The 23,268-nt window shown below is 37.6% G+C and overlaps 1 protein-coding gene across 3 annotated transcripts in view; it reads right to left on the bottom strand.

The window, feature by feature from the left end:
- Positions 1-23,268, bottom strand: part of TRPM4 (transient receptor potential cation channel subfamily M member 4) — a 64,368-nt gene that overhangs the window by 35,819 nt on the left and 5,281 nt on the right. For 2 of the 3 annotated variants that reach the window (XR_015746093.1, XM_026669592.2), the window contains exons 1-4: positions 7,210-7,325; positions 7,054-7,121; positions 1,998-2,175; positions 526-706 (exon numbers count right to left, since the gene is read on the bottom strand). Coding sequence is in view for 1 of the 3 variants with exons in the window: in XM_026669592.2 (XP_026525377.1) it covers positions 526-706; positions 1,998-2,175; positions 7,054-7,121; positions 7,210-7,236 (454 nt within the window). In the remaining 2 variants the exon portion in view is untranslated. Of the gene's footprint in view, positions 1-525; positions 707-1,997; positions 2,176-7,053; positions 7,122-7,209; positions 7,326-23,268 lie in introns of those variants that run through there. The other variant, XM_087948141.1, reaches the window with a different exon arrangement.

Raw genomic sequence — 23,268 nt, 5'->3', positions numbered from 1 at the left:
AAGACATCAGCTAATTTTATTTATATATCCAGTATAACACTGTTTTGCATATATTCTTAAAGCTTATCATTTTTAAAACCACTTTCAGACCAGTTTCAATCTTGTCCAGTGAATCTTTTTCCTCTTCCACAATATCTTTTAAAGGTTATCTATACTGGTTACGTTCTTAAAATCAACTTCTGGATCCATTGTTCAAAATATCCTTCATTATTTCTTTGTTAAATATTCCTATTCTTTTTATATTCAAGAAACCTAAACTAAGAAGCATGTTTACTTAGGTTTACCTAATTGCTATGTAATATGCACACGTATCTTTCAATAACTTTACACCCAAGAAAGCCTTTCTTAAGTAATTGTTGCAATAGCAAAGATATGCTAGCATACCCATTCATCATTATTCAAATGTACCCCACATCAAACTAACTGTTGGCTTCCCAACCCTCCCTTCAAAAGCTTCAGCCCCTTGTTCTGCAGTGATGTTTTAAATGATTAATAAAATTAAAGCAAACCGCAGGAAGAGATTACCTGTGCTCTGAGCTGCTTTAACCAGCCCCTTTCTCAGCACATCTTTGAGCCAGGCCTTTACGGGCCCCTCACCTTCGCCTCCTACCACTGACACCACCAAGTTGGGATGTGGGATTTTCCAGTGATTCGTTACTAAAGCATAGGCATTTGCAGGATCAGATGAGTCGGAGAGGCGAATGAACTGTAAGGGAGAAAAAAGGATTAGACCAAAGAGACTACAAACCCTGAATAGCTTTATCTAAAGTCATCTGTGCTTTGTCGCACTTCAGGCATCTTACACTCTGGACTCATTGTCTTTCTTCCCAAATAAGTGTATGGGCCACTTTGAGAGACTTTTCCAGGTGATCCTTTATTAAGAGGTCTGGAATATTTACCTGCAAAGATACCCAGTATGGCAATTCATTGCTACAAGCAACCCATTCAGACAGCTATCTAGAAAGCGGCCAGTTCAATAGTCAGCCAGAAGATTTGGCAGGAGTAGTAAATTTGGCAGGAGGAAACAATAAGGGGAATTTATTTATTTATTTTTATTTGTCAATTGCTTACAAGATAATAGGTATAAGTAAAAACATAGCTATGAATACATGGATACATATAAGAAAAATAAAAAAAATAAAAGAAACAATAAGACAGGGACGGTAGGCACGTTGGTGCGCTTATGCACGCCCCCTATAGACCTCTTAGGAAAAGGGTGAGGTCAACAGTAGACAGTCTAAGGTTAAAATGTTTGAGATTTGGGGAAGAAACCACAGAGTCAGGTAGAGTATTCCAGACATTGATCACTCTGTTGCTGAAGTCGTATTTCCTGCAATCAAGTTTGGTGCAATTAACCTTGAGTTTGTATCTATTGTTTGCTCTTGTATTGTTGTGGTTGAAGCTGAAGTAATCATTGACAGATAGGACATTGCAATGTATGACTTTATATACTATACTTAGACTGAAGGCGGCGTAGTTCTAGGTTGTCTAGGTCTAGAATTTCAAGTCTGGTGGTATAAGGTATTCTGCAACGAGTAGAGGAGTGGAGAACTCTTCTTGTGAAATATTTCTGGACTTTCTCATCTGTGTTAATATCAGATACGTAATGTGGGTTCCAGACTGATGAGCTGTATTCAAGTATTGGTCTAGCAAATGTTTTGTATGCTCTAGTTATTAGTGTAATATTACCAGAGAAAAAGCTACATAAGATTAGGTTAACAACTGTTAATGCCTTTTTGGCTATGTAGTTACAGTGGGCTCTAGCACTTAGATCATTAGAGATGATCTGCATCCTGCTTCAGGCACATGTCCTTCTGAGCTGCTTTATCCTCCAATATTCCATCATTGGGTCATCCCTGGCTGTATGCCCTCCTTCTTGTTATTGCATTTAGGGTTGGGAAATAGTTGTTTTGTCTTTAGCTCCACAGTCTCCTGCCACAATCCTGCCTTCATCCTCTGGAAACCTTAGCTTAGCTTTTGTCCTATCACAAGCTCACCTTGCTCGGTCTACGGCTAGTGCCTAGAAATTCCACCTCCCCATAGGCATCAGTTGGCCTCTCTGTGGTATGTTGCGCTGAGTCCCATTTGCTGACAATGGCTGCTCCAAAAGCATCTTCTATGGCGACCGACGTATGGTTTTTGCGAGTACTGCCACACTGGCAGAAATTGGAGGCACTGTGAAACAGAATGATGGGGAAGGGATCAGAACAAGGTTACACTTATAACTCTGAGGCCCAGTATAACAACTTGAAGGAGATAGGTGGTTTAGAAATATGAAGTATCAATAAATAAACAAATTCTCTTTTATCTTTCACATTTTTTAATGCTCAGTGGAGTGAGTTTTTTGGGGGTGGGGGCAGAGTATTCCTTTGGGTCAATGTTGACTCCTGGCAACTGTACAGACTAGTTCCTGCAATTTTCTTGGTAAGATTTTGGAACTTGTTTGCCATTGCCTCCTTTTAAGGCTAAGAAAGAATGACTGGCTCAAGTTTATCCGGCTGGCTTTGGGCCAAAGATAGGAATAAAACTCACGATCTCCCAATTTCTAGCCTGGTGTCTTAATTACCTATTACAAACTGGCTTTCCAGTTTGCTCAATAATTCAGTAATGTTCAGATATGTTCAGATATAGGTAACTCCTAGCAATAATAAGGTGTTAGATAGATATACATATAGATATAGATATAGATATAGATACACATACATACATACACGGGAAAAGTTCTGGAACAAATGCACTAGTTAATCAATCTGCATTGAATCAGTTATTTTGCACTAGGTGTAATGTGTTCAACTTTGAGTATGGCCTGAAGAAAGGATACAGCACAAACTGATGGCTCTGTAGATGTTTGGCTCTAGTTCTTGTCATCTCTGGCTACTGGTCAAAATGGCTGGCGCTGAAGGAACTTGGAGTCAAGAATTTGTGAAGGTGAACAAATCCCTCATTCTTGATATAAGCAAACTGAAAGAGATTCAGGAAGGACAAAGAATTTGGGGAATTTGGAAAGTTGAAGGAACAATGTATGCTTAACTTCAGAAAATGAAGACTCAAAGTGGCCATGCTCAGAAAGTGATTTATTTATTTATTTATTTATTTGATTTGTCAATTGTTTACAAGATAATAAGTACAAGTGTATACATAGTTGTGAATATATGAAATGGGTACATATAAGAAAAATAAAAGAATAAGAGAAACAATAGGACAGGGACGGTAGGCACGTTGGTGCGCTTATGCACGCCCCCTAGCATATGAACAATAAAAGCACACAAAGTACATATTTAGGGAGCTTTGTGTTTATGGGATAGAATAATTGTTGCCAAATGCGGTACAAATACTTCTGAATGTTAATACAACTTCTAGCATTTTTCAGAGGTGGTCATGCATTTTAAAATGTAATTAAACGAATTCAAAAAGAGAATGGATGGAGTTAAAGCATTACAGCACGAACAGAGGTGAAACAGTCATGGATGGAGAAATAAAAAAGGTACTAGGAATTGAAGCCATGGGAGAGTAGAGGTGGGTAGGAGACAGAGGGAACAAGAGAGAGCAAAGCAGAGGGAATCTGTGTGGAAGGCTGGTTAGAAATCAAAAGACAAAAATGATTATAAATTTGAATATGACTAGACAAACTTATTTTGAGGATGCTAATAAGCCAGGAAGATGGCTATCTTACAAACTAAAAAAAAAAAAAAAGGAAAGAAAAGAAAAGAGATTGATGTGCCAGCTAATAGATGGAAAGGGGGATATACAACAGGAGATAGAACAGAAAAAAGAAATTGCCCATAAGTATTTTGAAGAGTTATATAAAAAGGAAGAAGTTAATGAGGATAGAATAAGAAACTATTTAGATGAAGTGAAGGATAAAGCAATTGGGGAAGAAATGGTAGAACTATTAAACAAAGACATCACTTGGTCGGAATTGAAATCAGCAATAGAGAACCAGAAAAACAATAAAGCCCCGGGCCAGATGGGATTCCAGGGGAGCTGTACAAGGCAATTGCAGAACAAATTGGACCTCTTATGGTGGAAGTTTTTAATGATGTCTTATTGGCAGCCAGGATGCCGGACTCATGGAGGGGGGCATTGATTTCGCTGATCCCGAAGGAGGATTCGGATCCCCGATATATAAACAATTATAGGCTGATTTCACTTTTAAACACTGACTATAAAATATTTACTTCTATTATAGCAAGTAGACTAAAAAGAATGTTAAACGTGCATATACATGAAGATCAAAATGGATTTCTCCCGACCAGACAAATTAGGAACAACTTAAGAATAGTACTAGATGTCTTAGAATTTTATGAAGCCCACCCCGAAAAACAAATTGCACTTATGTTTTTAGACGCAGAGAAGGCCTTTGACAATTTAAATTGGCAATTTTTAATCCAAAAAATTTATAATATGAATTTAGGCACCAAATTTGAAAACATTATAACAACTATTTATGATACACAACAGGCTAATATTATAATAAACGGGGAATATACCCGCCCAATAAAAATAGAAAAAGGAGTCAGACAGGGCTGCCCACTCTCACCCCTGCTCTTCATATTATCATTAGAAACATTATTAATGCGAATTAGACAGAACCCAGATATAAAAGGATGAAAGGTTAAGAAAGAAGAATATAAGTTGCAAGCGTTTGTGGACAATATGATTTTTTTTCATTGAGGAACCAATAGAAAGACGACAAAAATTGATGAATGAATTAGAACAATTTGGAGCAGTAGCAGGCCTCAAAATTAATAAGAAGAAAACTAAATTAATGACTAAAAATTTAACAGAAAAAAAGAATTAGAAGTCATGGGAATACAAGTGATAAAGAAAGCTAAATACTTAGGAATATGGTTGACAGCACATTGTAAGACACTTAAGGAAAATAATTATGATAAATTGATGCAACAGGTAAAGAAGGATTTAAAAACATGGGGTAAGTTGCAACTTTCGTTATTAGGTAGGATCGCTGCCATTAAAATGAATATTCTTCCAAAGTTTCTATATCTGTTTCAGACGATCCCAATTAAAGTACACAATTTTTTTTGAAGAACTTAATAAAATAACTGTTAAATTTATTTGGCAAGGGAAAAAACCTAGAATAAATTTAAAGGCAATGCAGGATATGAAGGGGAGGGCTGGCACTTCCAAATTGGGAGTTGCATTATATTGCTGCCTCTTTAGTATGGTTGAAGGAATGGGTGAATTTAACTAACAAGAGAATATTATTTTTAGAAGGCCATGATTTGCAGAGGGGGTGGCATGCTTTTTTATGGGATGTAGGGAAAACTAGCCAGAAATATTTCCACAGACACCTAATCAGAGACTCATTATTAACTAATTGGAAGAAAATACGGAAAAAACATTATTTAAAAGTACCAGTTTGGATTTCAACAATGGAGGCGATATCACTAAAATGATTAAATATAAGGATCTATTGGATACACAAGGAAATTTGAAATTGCGGCAAGAACTTCAAGAGCGGGGACTAAAAATTGATCAGTGGGCATACCTTCAAATTCAAAGTAACATAAACAGGACAAGAAAGAATTCGGAATCAACAATAAACTCCAGCAATTAGATGAAATTTTATTAGGATCAGGCAAAAAAAATATAACAAAATTTTATAATTATTTATTAGAAGTAGAATTAGAAGAAGAAATTGTAAAAGGGAACATGATAGCCTGGAGTAGGAATGTAGCACGTAGCATCACCCTAACAGAATGGGAAAAGGTCTGGGGTAGAAATAATAAGATTACAAAATCGGTAGCATATAAAGAAAATGCCTATAAAATGTTTTATAGATGGCACCTTCCTCCTTCGAGATTAGCGAAGATGCACCCCAATATGAGTCCGAATTGCTGGAAATGCAAAAAAAAAAAAAAGAGGGAACTTTTTTCCATATGTGGTGGTCCTGTACAGAAGCTCAAAAATATTGGCAGAAAATTAGAAATTGGCTGGAAGAAATGACAAGGGAACAGATCTAATACAAACCAGAGTCCTTTTTGTTAGGGATCTTTGATAAACAAATATAAAAAAAACCCGAAATACACAATAATACACATTTTGACAGCGGCCAGATTAGCTTTTGCCCAATGTTGGAAGCAGCCTCATGTTCCATCAGAGGAGATGATCATTCAAAAAATTTCAAGTTGTGCAGAAATGGACAAATTCACTTTGGCATTAAAAAATAAAGACACCTCAATATACTAAAACAGCTGGGACTGCTGGTACAAATGGATAGACCAAAGATAGACTTTACACTATAAGGCAAAAGAGGATAAGACAAATCCATATACACAGATATATGTAAGGATTAGGTGTGTGTATATGGCATAAATTAAGGATTTAAAAAAAAAAAGAGGTCTTACAAACTGTTGAAGATGACAATGTTTTTAATTGTTTTCTATTTTTTCTTTCTATTTTCTTCTCCCTTTTCTCTCTCTCTTTTTCTCTTTTTCATTTGTGTATGTTGTCAGTTTGTTTTAATTGTAAAATCAATAAAACTTATTTATATATATATATATAAAAGAAATCAAAAGACAAGATGACAAGATGCCATTCTACAATACCCATTTAATAATTGATGGAGTTTAATTTGCATCTTGTATCTGTATCAATAAAAATCATTCTCCACATTATCTGATTAAAGCTGATTGTTTGAGAAGCCAATATAAGGATCCACAACTCAGTCTTGCAAAATAGAGGGATGCCCAGGAAAATAGCAGCTAGCGTTCTTTCACAACCCACTAACCAGATCCTGAGGCACTGCATTATTTCCAAAGATGACTAAAGCAATGGTGAGAAAGAGGAAAGTACTGGAATAAAGCATAGCACGGAGGATTCCCGAAATTCATTGAGCCAAATGTTCTATCCAGAGTTTAGCTGTGCTGAAATGCATGAGTGCATTTCACGGTTAGCATGAGTGAAGCTTAAGTCTCACATGGGGATCAGATTTGAGATAAAAACTAGAAATATTAAACTGTAAATGAGCCTCAGAGAGAGTGCTCGCTTACATATATTTCAAAGAGCAGAGAAAAAGCAAGCTTTACTTACCCTGTATCATTAGGTTGCTCAATGAAAGTTGTGCAGACTTTCTTCTTGAAATATTTGGGGATCCATGCCTGGAAATAAATCACAGTTTACTATCAGCATCTTCCAGAGGTTTAGGTAACCCACTGCACAGCAAACATCTGATTGAAGACCCAATACCTGATCTTTCTGGTCAGAAGTGGCCATGGAATAGAGCAATCAGTCACAGCCTCCAGACTGATTGGAGCAGAAGTCCCAAACCACAGTGCCTACTGCCTAATCCTAAAGTGCGTAAGTGAGAGAACAAGCAGGAAGAACAGTTTCAAAATCCAGCCTCTTGGCAGCAGCACCGCACCCTATGCAGGAACTTGTTGAACTGGATACACACCACCCAGTGGGTAGAATGAAGTTCCCTAAGAGCTAGATTTTCAACAGTTATTTGCCTAGCAGTATTTGTATCATTAGTGGGTTTGTGTGTTGGTCAGGGTGTGTGCACTGAGACATTTGACAGTGAAATCTACTTTAGAGTTCACTCAATGTTATCCAGTTCACGCCTTCACTCTGAGATCATCGATTTTCATATTCCTAATAGGAGAAGGAAAGGAGCATTAGGTATCCTCACTGCCTTGAGTTATTTATAAAAATAATAAGGGTGGGATTTTTAAAAATATCTTTAAAAATACATTATTCAGCCTATTTCTGTACAGGCAACAGATGTGCTTGAAAGTCTGGAAGTGTTTTCCCCCCTGCATTCAAAACAATCAAATCCTGTAATTAGCTTTAATTGGACACAGAGTGTTGAGCTATTAATGGGTGGAGAACTGAGGTGAGTTGGTTCGTTTTGGAAGTTTTCTCTCTTTCTGCTGTCATTTCTAATTCTTCTGAGGCATTTGCAGCATATCATATTGTTATTGCAAATGGAAAAGGATGACAGCAAAAACTTTATAGCAAGGGTTGGGCTTTATTTGTTTATTTAATCAATTACAATAATTTTCAGGCAGTATTCCTCAACCTGGCAATTGTATGATGTGTGGATTTTCCCAGCCAGACTATTTCTCTTTCTTTCTTTCTTTCTTTCTTTCTTTCTTTCTTTCTTTCTTTCTTTCTTTCTTTCTTTCTTTCTTTCTTTCTTTCTTTCTTTTCTTCTTCTCTCTCTCTCTCTCTCTCTCTCTCTCTCTCTCTCTCTCTCTCTCTCTCTATTTTTCTTTTGTTCCTTCTTTCCTTTCCTTTTTCACATCTGTAATCCTAATTGGTCACTAAATTGACCCTCGGTGGGTTGGGGGAGTTTCCCTCACTCTTGGCTGAACTCATGGACTCGTGGTAACTGTTCTACTTCTATCATTACAAGATGGGAAAAAAAGGATAGGAGATGAACCATCTTTTTACCCACAAGACAGATATGCAAAGGATTGGTCATTAAAGAAAAACTTCATCACAAATGTGAGTTATGAGGATATCTGATGAACCAATAAAAGTACTTTGTTATGAATGTTTTGTGGAGTTTATCTTTCTGCATCTGTACAGGATACAAAATAGTAAAAAGATGGTTATGTGGAATGCTAAGCTCTGTGCCTCAATTTGAATTGCAGGGAGGGGCAAGTATCCCCCCCTTCCTCTTTTACGCAAGAGACTTTTCAAATATCCTATGCGCTGGTTTTCAAAGGCAATCAAATTTGCCTCCTTCAATCCTTTTTTTTCTCTTCCTTTACTGAGGCAGGATTCCTTTGTCTTTGTATCAAGCCAGGAAGGGGCAAATTCCCCCTTCTTTTCTCTTCAGCAAAAAAAGTGCTGTGTCTCTAAATACAACTCCTAACTCAGAAAGAACCAATTTGTAAAAGAAAGGGAGGGGCCAAGTATCTCTCATCCATCCCTGTATTCATCCAATTATAAACCCTTTCCAAATGCAATGAGAAAGTTTCAGAAATCTTGCTGGCATTTCTAGAAAGGAAAACTAACTTTTCCCTGCTCATTTCAGCTGAAAGGCTTTGCAATTTTCCAGCTCAGAGGCAATAAGAGAAGCCTCTCCAGCTATTTTTACAACTGTTTTATTGGGGGTCATAATTCATTACTGACAGACCATCTTCAAAGCAAAGAAGGCTAATCCTAGCAATGTTTTAAAAAGGAACAATTTCTCTTTCAGCTCAAAACCTTAAAATTTCTTCATGTTCCCCTATCTTTATTAAACAATTAAAAAAAACATATAACACTGCAAGCAAACCTTTGGAGTGTTGTATTCGATGAGACTCTACCTACCCTTATGGCAGAAGTCGTGGCCACCATAAATAGTCGACCTTTAGTTCCAGTCTCTTCAGATCCTGAGAATCCGACCATTCTCACTCCAGCTGCCTTGCTAACTCAAAAAACGGGTGATTGGTCTGCACCGTTAGGGAACTTTGATTCTAAGGACTTGTACAAACAACAATGGAGACAAGTTCAACAGCTTGCCAACACCTTTTTGGAACTGTTGGAAGCAAGAGTACCTGCTACCCTACAAGACCACTGTCAATGGAAGACCAAAGAACCAAACCTCGAGGAGGGAGACCTTGTCTTGCTGAAAGACAAGGATGTGCATCGCAACATGTGGCCTATGGGACTTGTGTCTCAAACCATGCCCAGCTCTGATGGACTTATCCGCAAAGTCAAGGTCCTGATGGTGAGGTCACTAGATTCCTCCTGCGACCATCAGACCTTTACCAGGAAGCTCTACACCAAGCCGGTCACTGACCTTGTGCTACTGCGGAGAAGGGCTGAACTTGAAGATTGAACCTCAAGCTTTGCATGTTTTGCTTTGTTTGATGCTTTATTAATGTCTACTGTTTTTCTTAGTTATCTAGCTAACTGTTTATCTTAGTTATATAGTTATCTGCTATTCAGTTAGTATTACTGTCTACTGCTTATCTTAGTTTATGGGTATTTTTTTTCCTCTTATTTTAATAGTGGAATTTACAATTCTAGGTGGGGAGTGTGCTGTCCAGCCAGTGTATGGGAATTGGATAGTTAGGTAGCAATTGTGAGCTGTTCCCTTAAGGGAATGCATCATGGTAAATGTAGTTAAGGTATCCTGGGAACTGTATGGTCTATGTCACGTGACCACATCTGTAATCCTAATTGGTCACTAAATTGACCCTCGATGGGTTGGGGGAGTTTTCCTCACTCTTGGCTGAACTCATGGACTCGTGGTAACTGTTCTACTTCTATCGTTACAAGATGGGAGAAAAAGGATAGGAGATAAACCATCTTTTTACCTACAAGACAGATATGCAAAGGATTGGTCATTAAAGAACTTCATCACAAATGTGAGTTATGAGGATACCTGATGAACCAATAAAAGTACTTTGTTATGGATGTTTTGTGGAGTTTATCTATCTGCATCTGTATAAGATACAGAATATCTTAAGCAAAGCAATTCCCACCCAATTTATTCATCTTTGACCCCATGTTTTTGTTATTTTAATGTTTTATATTTTAACTAGTTGTGTTTTTAAATTATTTTATACATTTTAATTCTTGATTGGGAGCTATTTATTTATTTTATTTATTTATTTTGTCAAGCAATCATAAGATAACAGGTATAAGTATAAACATAGTTATGGATACATGAAATGGATACATATAAGAAAAATAAGAAAGAAACAATAGGGCAGGGACGGTATATACAAGTTATAAATAAAATAAAATAAATAAATATCCTGTGCTCATATTTCACTGTGCTCTACAGTTTTAACATGGGATATTTTCAAGGTAGATAAGGGAGCAATATCTGATTTTTCAGTGAATATTGGACACTAGAAGTTCTGTCATTATTGAAAGTATTTAGAAATCTGGTAAAGCAATGTCTCTGTAACTATGACTCAACAAGGATGTCTAATCTACATACTAGTAAAACTCCGGTTCCTATAACCATTAACTGGGTGAAACAATGCACCATAGGGTAAACCTTTTGAACCAAAGTATTTCAAATGGACTAACAGAATGCACCTGAAATCTGAGACCCTTGATTCCTGTGGGATTAAAAATTGACAATTTTTTAAAAAAATGACAGCAATATTATGGGGAAAATTACAGCTGTCATTGATAGGAAGAATTGCCACTATAAAAATGAATATTTTGCCGGTTTGTCGGCTTTGCTAGCGGCAGGGATTTGCGATCCTGCGCGATCCCTGCCGCGCTAGCCGCTTTGGTGCCTCCGATCCACGGATCTGAAGGCTAAGGCTGCCACGAAAAGGCAGCCAAAGATAGGGGAGCTGGTGAGGGGTTTGGGGGTGTTGCAGACCCCCTTCCCAGCCGGCAAAACCCCCCTCTCCCAAGACGGTCGAGCGGCGGTCTGTAATGGCCGCCTCAAAGAAGCCGGCAGCTGGGTAAGACTGAGCAGGAGGAAGAGAGGAGAAAGTTGTTAAGAGAAAGTTTTTGTGGCTGACCCAGGATTTTAAGAGGCGTTTAATCCTGAAAACTATGGTTTTCTGAATAATACTTCGTTTCCAGAGGAGGACTTCAAGCGGCAAAATTGAGTGCTGAAAGGGAAAGTTCACTCTCCTTCCTTATGGAATCAACAAATGGCCATTGAGAAACCTGTTGTTTTTTTATAAAAGGTAAAAACTTGGCTTCTTGTTATAAGTGGGAAGGAAGAGGACAAATATAGTAATGTAGTAATGGACAGAAAAGACTACGAAACAAAATTGACAGACCTACTCCAAGACTCCACATACAAACCCATAAACACAGACCCAACCACATATCTGGAAAAATTAACCAAGAAGAAAATTATAACCAGCCACATAAGCAAAGAGATCCAACACACGATTATACCCAGAGAGAAATCTTCCAGATGCCCCAAACTATACGGCCTCCCAAAAATACACAAAGAAGGCATACCTCTCAGACCCATAGTCAGCTCCAGAGGAGCACCACTACAAAACCTAGCCAAATACCTAGCAAAGCAGCTACAGCCCCATGCTGAAACAGCAGCTTCACATGTACAAAACTCATACCACTTCTTGGAAATGATCAAAGATCTACACGTGGAGCAAGAAGATCTGCTTGTAAGTTTTGACGTGGTTTCCTATTCACTCAAGTCCCGATAAAAGAGACCCTTGAAATCATCAAAATAAATACCAACCAGCCAAACACCTCATGGAACTAACAGAACACTGCTTAACCAACACATATTTCATATACAAAGGACAAAGATACAAACAAATAGAAGGAGCCCCCATGGGATCACCACTGTCACCTGTCATTGCTAACCTGTTCATGGAAGAATTCGAATCCAGAGCCCTGGCCAATGCCATCCTCAAACCCAAACTATGGTTAAGATACATCGATGACACATTCGTGATTTGGCCCCATGGACAAGAAAACCTAAACAATTTCCTAACACACCTAAACAGCGCACACCCCAAAATCAAGTTCACCATGGAAACAGAAACAAACAAACAACTACCATTCCTAGATGTACTAATCTACAAAAAAACAGATGGCACACTAGGACACACCATATACCAGAAGAAAACACACACCAACCGCTACCTCAACGCCCAATCCCACCACCACCCAGCACAGATAAACTCCGTGGCTAAAACACTAATTACCAGAACCAAACGCCTGGCAGACAAGACACACATTAAGGCTGAACTATGCACCCTGACTAAAGTACTGACAGCCAACGGCTTCCACAAAAGCAAAATCACCAGCTTGATCCACAAAAACACACTGAAACATAATAGAGACCCAGAAGATGAACAGACCTATGGAACAGCTGTCCTGCCCTACATAAGAGGTACTACAGACAAAATTAGTAAGGTACTACACAGACATCACATCAGGACTGCCTTCAAAACAGACAGAAAAATAGCAGCCATCCTTAGCAACCCCAAAGATAAAATTGACCTGAAAAACCAAGGCATATACGAAGTCCCCTGTGCATCATGCCTGGCCACATACATTGGACAGACCAATAGAAGAATAAGCACCCGCCTGGATGAACACAAAAATGCAGTCAAAAAGCTGGAACACACTTCCTCACTAGTCCAACACATGGAAGCCACAGGTCATAGCATCAACTTCAATGGCACCAAAACCCTGGCCACTATGGAAAACCCTAGCCACAGAGTCATCAGAGAAGCCATAGAGATTGAAAAAAGACCAGAAAGCATGAACAGAAGAGATGATTCCACCAGGCTGTCAATCATTTGGAAGCCTGCACTCACAAACAAAAAAATATCCACACCACAAGCCAGGCAAACACCTGGGCACAAACAGATCCCCCTGATACCTCCAGCTCAAACACACCCCAACCAGGCACCCAGATGAAACCCAGCTTCCTAACTAATGATAGCCGTCCATTTACCCAAAGCCAAGCTGCACTAAAGGCCTCCATTAAAGTAACACAATGCTGCCAGCCAATCAAGATACAAAAGAGCCAAAAACAGACAGAAGATATCAGAGACACCCATCAAGCAGAACACAGCAAACTCCGAGACCAATAAACACAGACCAAGACTCCCAACCAATCAGGATGAAGAAAAAACCATTCTGGCACAGCAATAGGCTGCCCCAAATTCAAATCTGAAACCACTGTAAAAGTCTGACTCACAGACGGACACAATACAGAAGCCTGATGATGGCAGATGAGATTCTGCTGAAACGTTGCTACAACTTTAAAAGAACTACAATGACGTGGGAAAATACCCGAACCAAGCCGAACACCATACATGTAAGTACCCGCGAAAACTTAAGAAAACATATATATATATATATATATATATATATATATATATATATATATATATATATATATATATATATATATATATATATATATATATATATATATATATATATAAAGATTTTGTTGGAGGAGATGCCTTGAAGATCTTGAGACCAGAAATTAATTGCAACAAGGCTTTAAAATATAGATTGGAGGTTTTTTCCTTTCCCTTTGATACCTCACCAGGAAGAGAAAGTGAGAACTTTGTGTTTTGTTTGGACTGATTGACTCTCTCTGGAACTTTGGGGAATTGCTCTAACTTTTGAAACATTTTGGTTGCTTTAAGAAGAAGAATAAAGAATGGCTTTATCTGTTGATGAACTTAGAGAATATGAAGAAAGAAAGGACGCTGTGAAAGAAGCCTTCCTCTTTTTAGAAATGGCGCTTGTTAATTATCAAATACAACAACAGATGGAGGAAATGGAAGGAGAAGAAGAAGAAGAAGAAGACGCCATCTTCAATGAATCTAAAAATGTAGTTAAGAGAGAAAGGAGAAAGAAAGGAAGGAAAATGAAGGACTCAAGATTTAAAAAAATACTTAAGAAAGGAAAAAATAAGATGCAAAACCAATTCAATGTTAATGTTACTGAGCAAAAGGAGAAAGGAATACAACAGAGAGGGGAAGCTGGAGGTAAAAAGGTTAGGTGGGATAAGAAAGGAAGGGAAAAGGGAGGAAAAGCCACAAAGGTATAAAACAAGATGGGAAAAAAGGAATTTTTTTAGGGATAAAGGGTAATGTATAATTTCTTTAAAAAAGAAGATTCTGCAAGGTACATAAGATGGTATGGTAGTATTTGTATTAGAAATAGAAAATTAGAATGTTATAAGAATGAACAAAAGACTAAAATATTGAAATGTTTAGTAATGATAGATTTTAAAATTTAATAAAAAATTAAAAGGAATGTTTAAAATATTGAGTTTAATTAAAAAGTTTAATTTACTGTTGTTTTGATCTTATTATAAACTCATTATTGTAGCACTTGTTTCTTGAAATAGACAATTGGAATGCTATAAGATTCAAAATTTAGATTTATTATTTAATTATATTAATTATTATGGACTTATTATTTTCTTTCTTTAGAGGTTAGTAAGTTGAATGTACTAAGCAGAATCAGATTGGGTATTAGGTGTTATTTTAAATATTAATTTAGGGGGAGGATAGAAAGGCATCATACCTTGGATCAGTGATTACAGGAGAATTTTTTTTTTTTTTTACTTGCTGTAGGGAATGAGATAAATGGATAATTTGGAAAGAATGGACAAAAAATGTAAATACAATGATTTAAATTAAAATGAATTAAATAAAATAGAAATAAGAAGAGTGAAAAGCGGGAGAAGTTATATAGAAGATATAGAATGGTAAATAAGATAGGTAATGGTATATAAGATGAGCACGAATTTAATTGAAGTCCATACAAAGAGAGGTAATCTGGGGCCAAACTACTTTCTTAAAAGAAGTTTTATATTTTTGTGTTTTGTGTGTCTATGTTTTCTTTGAGAATTAATAAAACCTCGGAGGAATGTTGGATGAGAATAATGTTAAACAAGACAGAGAGGAATGAAGATGATGATTATAAACTGGATAAATATAGAAAATTAATAATAATTAATGAAATTGAATACGAAAAGAGAAATAATGAGAAATTTGTTAAGAGATATCTATATGGTTATATTGAAATGGTGAAAAATAGAATTATGTTGTATAAAATAATATTTTATTTGACGTAAAATTAATAATGGAGAGGTTTTATGTATTTAATGGTTAACGATGGTTTGTTTGTTTTTAAAATCAATAAAATTTGTTTTTAAAAAAAAAGAATATTTTGCCCAAATTATTATTCCTTTGTAAAACAATTCCAATAAAATTAGGAAAAAATTATTTTTTTTGAAGAATTAAACAAAACAATGACAAAGTTTATTTGGTAAGGGAAAAAGGGACGAATAAAATTGAAACTTCTGCAGGACAGTAGAAGTAAGGGGGGTTTTGGACTCCCAGATTGGGAACTTTATTACCAGGCTGCAGTTTTAACATGGATTAAGGATTGGATAAATCTAAATAATAAAGAGTATTAATAATAGAGGGGCACGACCTGCAGATCGGTTGGCAAGCGTTTATATGAAAGGGAAAAATACATTTCATTCATACTTCCAGAGGCACAAAGTTAGAGACACCTTATTATCTGTATGGGAGAGAATTAAGAGAAACCATTACATGAATATCCCAATTTGGTTATCCACCATAGAAGCAATGGTGTATCCCAGTGTCCTTGACGTAAATAAAATAGTGAGATATAAAGAATTATTGGATGAACAGGGAAAATTGAAAACTAATCAAGAACTGAAGTAACAAGGGATAAAAATAGATGGTGGCCTTATTTACAAATTCAAACAACATATAAGAAAGATATAGAAGAATTTGGAATATATAAAGATCAGCAGGAATTAGACAAAATATTACAGGGGTCAGATGAAAAAATGATTACCAAAATGTATAATTATCTCTTAAGATACCAAATGAAAGAAGTGGTAAAAGATACCATGATAATTTGGGTGAAAAAAATTTGGTTATAATATCAATTTGAAAGATTGGGAAAAATTATGGGAAATAAATTATAAACTAACTCTATCAGCAGCCTACAAAGAGAACCTATGCAAAATGTTTTATCATTGGCATTTACCCCCAGCAAGATTGGCTAAGATGTTCCCTAATAGATCAGCAAATTGTTGGAAATATAATTATGAATAGGGAACTTATTTCTATATATGGTGGAGATTCCCCCAAGCTAAAAATTATTGGTTTAAAATTAGGAACTGGTTGGAGGAAATTACAAAACAGAAAATTGAATTGAGACCAGAGACATTCCTACTGGGTATTTTAAGAGATAAAATGTGTAAGAAATTCCAATATATTGTATTTCATATAATAATGGCAGCAAGAATAGCCTTTGTCCATACTTGGAAAAGTGACAGCATTCCCTCTGATATTATGATAATAAAAATGGTTTTGGAATGTGCAGAAATGGATAGGCTTTCAATGGAAATGAAGGAGAGAGAAGAGAGAGAGTACCATGAAATTTGGAATTTATGGAATAATTAGAAGCAAAGTAGACACAAAATAGAGAGATGATTGAAAGGTTATGGTGAGATGCAATAATATGGTATGAATAAGATAATTATGCATAACTATGTGTAAATATGTAAATAATTATGTAAATATATGTAAATATTATATAAATCAAACATAAAATAATTGTAATAATATTTAGTAATAATCTACATACTGAAGAACATGTCAAAGTGAGTGAATGCTATTACAAATGTGCTGCAATGAATGGAAATATGTTTTTAATTGTTTTTAATTGTAGAATTTGTTTAATAAAGATTTAAAATTTAAAAAAAATTATGACACCAATATTATAAAATAGTTTATGATATAATACAACATATAATACAATATATTCTGTTATGTATATGTAAATAACATAGTTGGGTTGACAATATATAAACTACAAATATATATGTTTGTAACTTTAAGGAAAAATACTTTAATGTATTATGGTGTGTTCTGGTTGGTTAATTATGCTACAAGTTGCCATAAGAGGAAGCTATAGATCATGGTTTAATTCTCTTTTTCTTTTTCACTGATGATCTCTTGATACTTATACTGACTGACTACAGACTGATACTGACTAACTGTTTATTTTGATATTCTGTTGATATTGAAGATTATCTGTTGTATTATGGTTTGATATTTGTCTGCTGTAAAAGACATGAAACCGGTAAGAAGACTTTATAACTGGATATTTCTGGACTGTTAAAAACGTGTATGACATGGACTGTTTATTGGACTGTGCTATTTCTTCAAGTAAACATTAAAACAACTTGTTTAATTCTGTGTGGCTGTATATTTATTCATAACTGTTCTCATAAACCATTTCCATGTGCATATCCTTTTTATACAAGGGTTACTCTGCAGATAGCCTATCATATTCTATGCTAATCTTTGGCTTTAGTATACACATCAACACATATGCTATTTTTCAAGGCAGATATATCCCTGAATATATACCAGTCTTTCTAGGGAAGGCTATGCCTTACAATCTGTGTCATTGTTGAAGGTAATAAAGAACCTGATAAGAAAATATCTCCAAAAGGGTGACCTAAGGGGTCACAGATGGATTGTCTAGTTTGCACATATAATCATCACCCTTTATTTGTCAAGAGAAAAATCAATATAATTCTCAAACAGAATTGTATCATGGCCCTCAACTCTGGGGGCTGTTAGCTGAGGCCCATGCATTTGGCTTGGAAATCTTTATGGATTAAACATATCAGATGACCCAATATCTTTATTTCTCTTATAATCTCTATGTAAAATACATTATTATATGCCAGGCCTATGTGGATTCTGTGATATCCATTCATTTGTTATGCCAGAGACTTTTTAATAGCCCATTTGCAGTTCCCCGAGAGCCTTTTCCTCTCCCCACTCCCAATTATGGAGTATAGATTGATTACCAATCAAGATCTAGCTAATTTTTAAGTGATAATGTCTTACATATATTGAACCAAGAGTGGCTGGAAGGCATGGGTTAGGGCTGAGTACATGCTGCTCAGCATCATATGACTCAGAGGAAGGAGGGGGACTTAATTTGGAAAAATTGTCAATATTCCAAGCAGCTATTCAACAGGGATGGTGGGGAAGATTTTTCAGCCTCCCCTCTCTCTCTTTTTTATTGTCCAAAGACAATACTGTACCGTGATTAAAGTGGGCAGAGAGAATTAGGTTCTAGCCTGCCCTTGGCCATGGACATTCATTTGGTAACTTTAGCTAGATGTTTGTCTGTCCTCTCTCTGTCTCTGTTTCTCTCTCCCCCCACCTCTCTCATTCCCTCCCTCTTCTCTCGATCCCTCCCTTTCACTCTCTCCTCAAATTATTCAGCTGGGTTGTTGTTATGGAGGAAAATAAGAGGAAAATAAATGTTTTAGTTCCTGGGTGAAAGATAGGATGTAATTCAAATCAAAATAGTTGGGCAGCTGTATGTATTTGTGCCATCCAAACAATAGGTTGGCTGTCCTACTGTTGTTTAAAAAAGTAAACAGAGGCATAATAGATATTTGATGTATTGTGTAGTTTTGTCCTTGGACTGCTGCAGCCAGCCTAAGAAATATAATACTGAGTCTATACATTCAACAGAATGTGATGAGAATTTTGTATGGTGGAATCATATTTTGAAACATTCTTCAATATTAAAAGTTTAAGAGAAGTGGGGGAACTATATTTTAATAAAATATTCTTTATATGCTATTTTTCTACCTATAGGGAGCTTTATTTCCCTGGAGAAATTCAGTTAAAATGATTAATTGCAATTCCATTGTGGTGTTTTAAACTTTAGCACTGCACACAACATTGATATTCTTGTATGAATTTGGGTGTATGGCTGGGGGATTCAGCGAGGAAGGGATGCCATTGACCGGACAATAAAATATCACAGATAAAAGGAATGGGCCATATGTCAATTTCATTTTTTCTAAATTTGTTATTTTTCTGAACTACAGGATATTGTAGCAGTTGTAAATGTCCTTCAGTTATGAAGCACCTAAATCTCAATCACATGACTGCAGAAGGCTCTTGCAATGATAATAAATGCAAGGACTGATCTTAAAGTTATTTTTTCAGCCCGGTCATAACTTCAAATGATCACTAAGTCATTAAGCAAGCATTACCTGCTTAATATGTACATGAATTTATAATTAAGAGACTATCCATATGTGCGCTGTAAGAATCCAATGCTCACTAGATGGCAGCAAAAAGTTATAGGAGATTCCAATTCTAGGCCCCCTAGTAATAGCATTTAAGTGTGCCGCCAGTTGCTAAACCTATTTTGAGGGAGCTACAAAGTTATGATGTGGAAAAAGCATGGGTAAAGCCAGAATATTACAGATTTCTTTTTTTCTTATGGTTTGTACTTGCTGATTTTATTTTATTTTTTCTTTTAAAATTTATGTTCCTTGGGATAAAGCTACAATATTTACAAGTTTCCAACCTCAGAATATAATGTAATAGAGCTGCTGATTTTTTTTTACCATTACCATTTTACCTTTTTTTTTTTTAACAATTTGCCAAAGGTGGGAGAAAGCTTTGAGGATTGGAAAATAGAAATATACAGGCTGCTTGATGCTTCTAAAATAACACCTGCCACTCTAATTTGAGTAATTCTTCTCTTAAAACTGTTTTAAATCAGCCTGATAAATCACCTCCATTTTTTCATTTTCCTCACCAAACTTTATGGATTCATATTTTTGAAATATGGCAGCACTGAAAGTTATGTTATGTTGCTGTATGGCCTAGCACGGGGCTATTCTGGTTATCAGAGAATGTATTTCTCTTGTGAAGCTTCCCAAGGGGAATTATTACTGGATAATCATATGCTCTATTCCTGAAATATTATGATCAGGGAGGGCTAGAGCAGTGTTTCTCCCATGAGCTGTTCAGAGCATCCAGAAATGGGAGGTGCTTCAGTTTCTTCTGGTAAGGCTGGGCTTAAAACTCCGGGACGCTCCTCCTCCTCCACGGGACACCTCCTCAGCGTCCCCCAGTTTTAGCTCAGCTTTCGTGGTAAGAGGTTGTGCATTCCCTGACTGGAACGGTTTTTGAATCAGGTTTGCTCTTGGGTTATTCGGGTTTTTTTAAAAAAAAAATCTTCCCCATTTAATTTGGCCTTTTCAGGCTTGTCCCTCTATTAGGTTACCTTGATTGCTTAAAAAAAAAAGTTTCTTTGTAAATAGCGGAGCCTGCCACTCCGCAGGCAGCTTGAGGCTACCGCCTCAGGCAATTCCCTTATCTAACTTTCCGATCGTCTTCTCTGCGATCGTAGCGGAGCGCTCGCAGCCGCGGCTCACTTCGTCTTGCCGTTTCGTCTGACAGGAGCATTTAAATCGCAAGTTAGAGCCTCAGTAGCAGCGGCTCATTAGACGGCTCAGACATTAGCAACGGTGATTCTGCTTCCCGCCCTTTTCAACGACTGGCTCAAGTTCGCGCTTAATTATCACAGGCGCTATTCCTCGCTGGTTTCCCTTTCTGGGGACCGAGGCAGTACCTTCCCACTTTGTTCTCCCTGGGTTTAGCTCTCCCTTGTCTGCCTGATGTTGGATAAGCAGGCTAGTCATTAAACAGGCATTTCTTTGCAACTGCCTTTGGATGATTTCTTCAGAGTGAAACTGCAAGTGCCACTTAAATTGCGGGACATTTGGTTTTGACAGGAAAGGATTCACCTCAGATCCTGTATAGCTGTTTCCCTTGTTGGGGACCAGGGATCCAAAGTTTTTCTCGCTTGGAGCACTTGGAGGTTTCCCTTGTTGGGGACCCTTAGATACTGTTTACCATGTACTCAGTTATACATATAGATATAGGCATATGTATATGTATATATAGTCTTACTCTCCTGGAGGAGCGTTCTACTTTCAACCGCAGGGGAAGGCATCACCCCAAAGTACAAATATTAATAACACTAATAATAATCATCATAATAATTTTAAAAAAAGAAAATTTAAAATTAAAGTCAGAGGCAAGAGAATCAGTCATGCACAATGAAAGGTCACAACGCTTTCCGCTCCAAGCCAAATAAGTCCCGGGATAAGCCAGTGGGCCCCAAAAAGGCCTCTAAGGTGGCGGATAATGATGCCCATAGACGGCACCTAGCTTTGGAAAGGCAATTGCAGAAACGAACCAGGGAGACGGACAAGATGGCTATGACACATCAATCTGATCAGAACCCAAGCCCATTGATGGGGCCCTTGAACTTATCTACCCAGCCCAGGCAGGCTGTTTCTGGACAACCTCCCATAGGCACATCTCCTCCAATGAGCACTGCCCAGCTAATCCCAGAGGCAACCTTCACCCCTACGGTTGCCGGCCTAAGACAGGAGGAGAGATTACCTGAGACTATCCCCATCGAAATGAGGCAATGGATGGAGATGGCGATTCAAAGGGGCATTGCAGCTGGAGTTCAGCAATCCATCAGGACCAGACACTTCTTGGCCACTTCGGATGCGGGATCCCTGTCCGCTCGATCCTTTGCACATATCGGACAACATCAAACTCAGGTATTCCCCAATATTCCTAACATACCAGCCCAGGGTCTTCGGGAGGAGGTGGACTTTGAAGATTAGGATGTTCTCATGGAGTGGGGGGTTGATCCATCAGATGGACTTGGGGTTGTCAGAGGCTGACCCACTAGAACGGGAAATGTCGGATGACGAAGGCCTCATTCCTGACCAACCTACTTTTTCTGGCCTTTTTCGCCCGCACCTCTTTAAATCCTTCGAGGATCTAATATTCTCACAACCGGCTAATGAGGCAGAAACTATTCCTGTCCCTCGTATGTTTGCTGAATTAGTACAAAATCAGTGGGCATTAGTAGCATCATACCCAGTCCCAACAGGGTACAACAAACAATATTATAATTTGGAACCAGAGTTTTTAAATTTTCTCAAAAAGCTGGAGCCGATGAGCCCATTGTGGCACTGGCCTCTTCTTCAACCTTTCCCAACAAGGCCGAGGAAGCCCTGAGACCAGAAGAAAAGAGAGCAGAGTTGGCACTCCGTAGGGTGCACATTTCTGACGCCTGGGCCATTAGGGCTGCTACAGTGGCGTCCTTTTTTTACATAGTCCTCCCTACGATGGCTCTTCCACTTGAGGGATATATTGCCGGCGTCAAATGTCAGGGCCCACCAGGACATAGCTAAACTTATTGTAGCAGCAGAATTCTTCACCAATGCCACATTTAATGCAGTCAAATTCTCATCTAGGGCCATAGCATCTCACATACCAGCACGGAGACTGCTATGGCTCAGGCATTGGCAGGCGGATACCAAGCATAAATCCAAGTTGGCATCAGCCCCAATATTGGGGGATAAATTATTTAGCAGTATCTTGGAGCCCCTCCTTATAGAGAATAGAAACAAGAAAAAAGTGCTTCCCCCTCTTTTTTGGAGGTCTCAAAACAGAACGCCCCAGTCGTTTCGAAGGGGTTCCTTTCAGCCCTACTATCAAGGCCCATACCTTCCCAGATCTCAGAGAATATCAGGTTACAGGCCCAGTTTTAGACAGGATGGGTCTGAATCTTCCAATAGAGGTCAGCGGGGAGGCCAAAACAGACAAAACCCCAGAGGCACTGGAGGCCGATTTTTTTGTCACCCCAAGTGAGTCCTTGACAGCAGTTCCCATTGGAGGGCGGCTAAAATTGTTTGCTGATCAATGGGACAGCTCCACCTCTGATGGTCAGGACACTATTAGGTTTGGTTTGGCGCTAGAGTTTCAATCCTTCCCCCCAAACCTTTTCATTAGGAGCCCTGGGTCCACTGACCCCATTAATGCAAGAGGCTTCAATCATCTTCTACATAGTCGGGCCATTAGAGAGGTCCCATCTGAACAGCGGGGTCAAGGCTGTTACTCTCTATTGTTTGTGGTC

This window comes from Notechis scutatus, chromosome Z (genome assembly GCF_049901735.1).
Source record: "Notechis scutatus isolate UNSWTSFEM ecotype Mainland chromosome Z, rNotScu1.2, whole genome shotgun sequence".
Classification (NCBI taxonomy): Eukaryota; Metazoa; Chordata; class Lepidosauria; order Squamata; family Elapidae; genus Notechis; species Notechis scutatus.
This window is presented reverse-complemented; position numbering and strand designations above follow the sequence as displayed.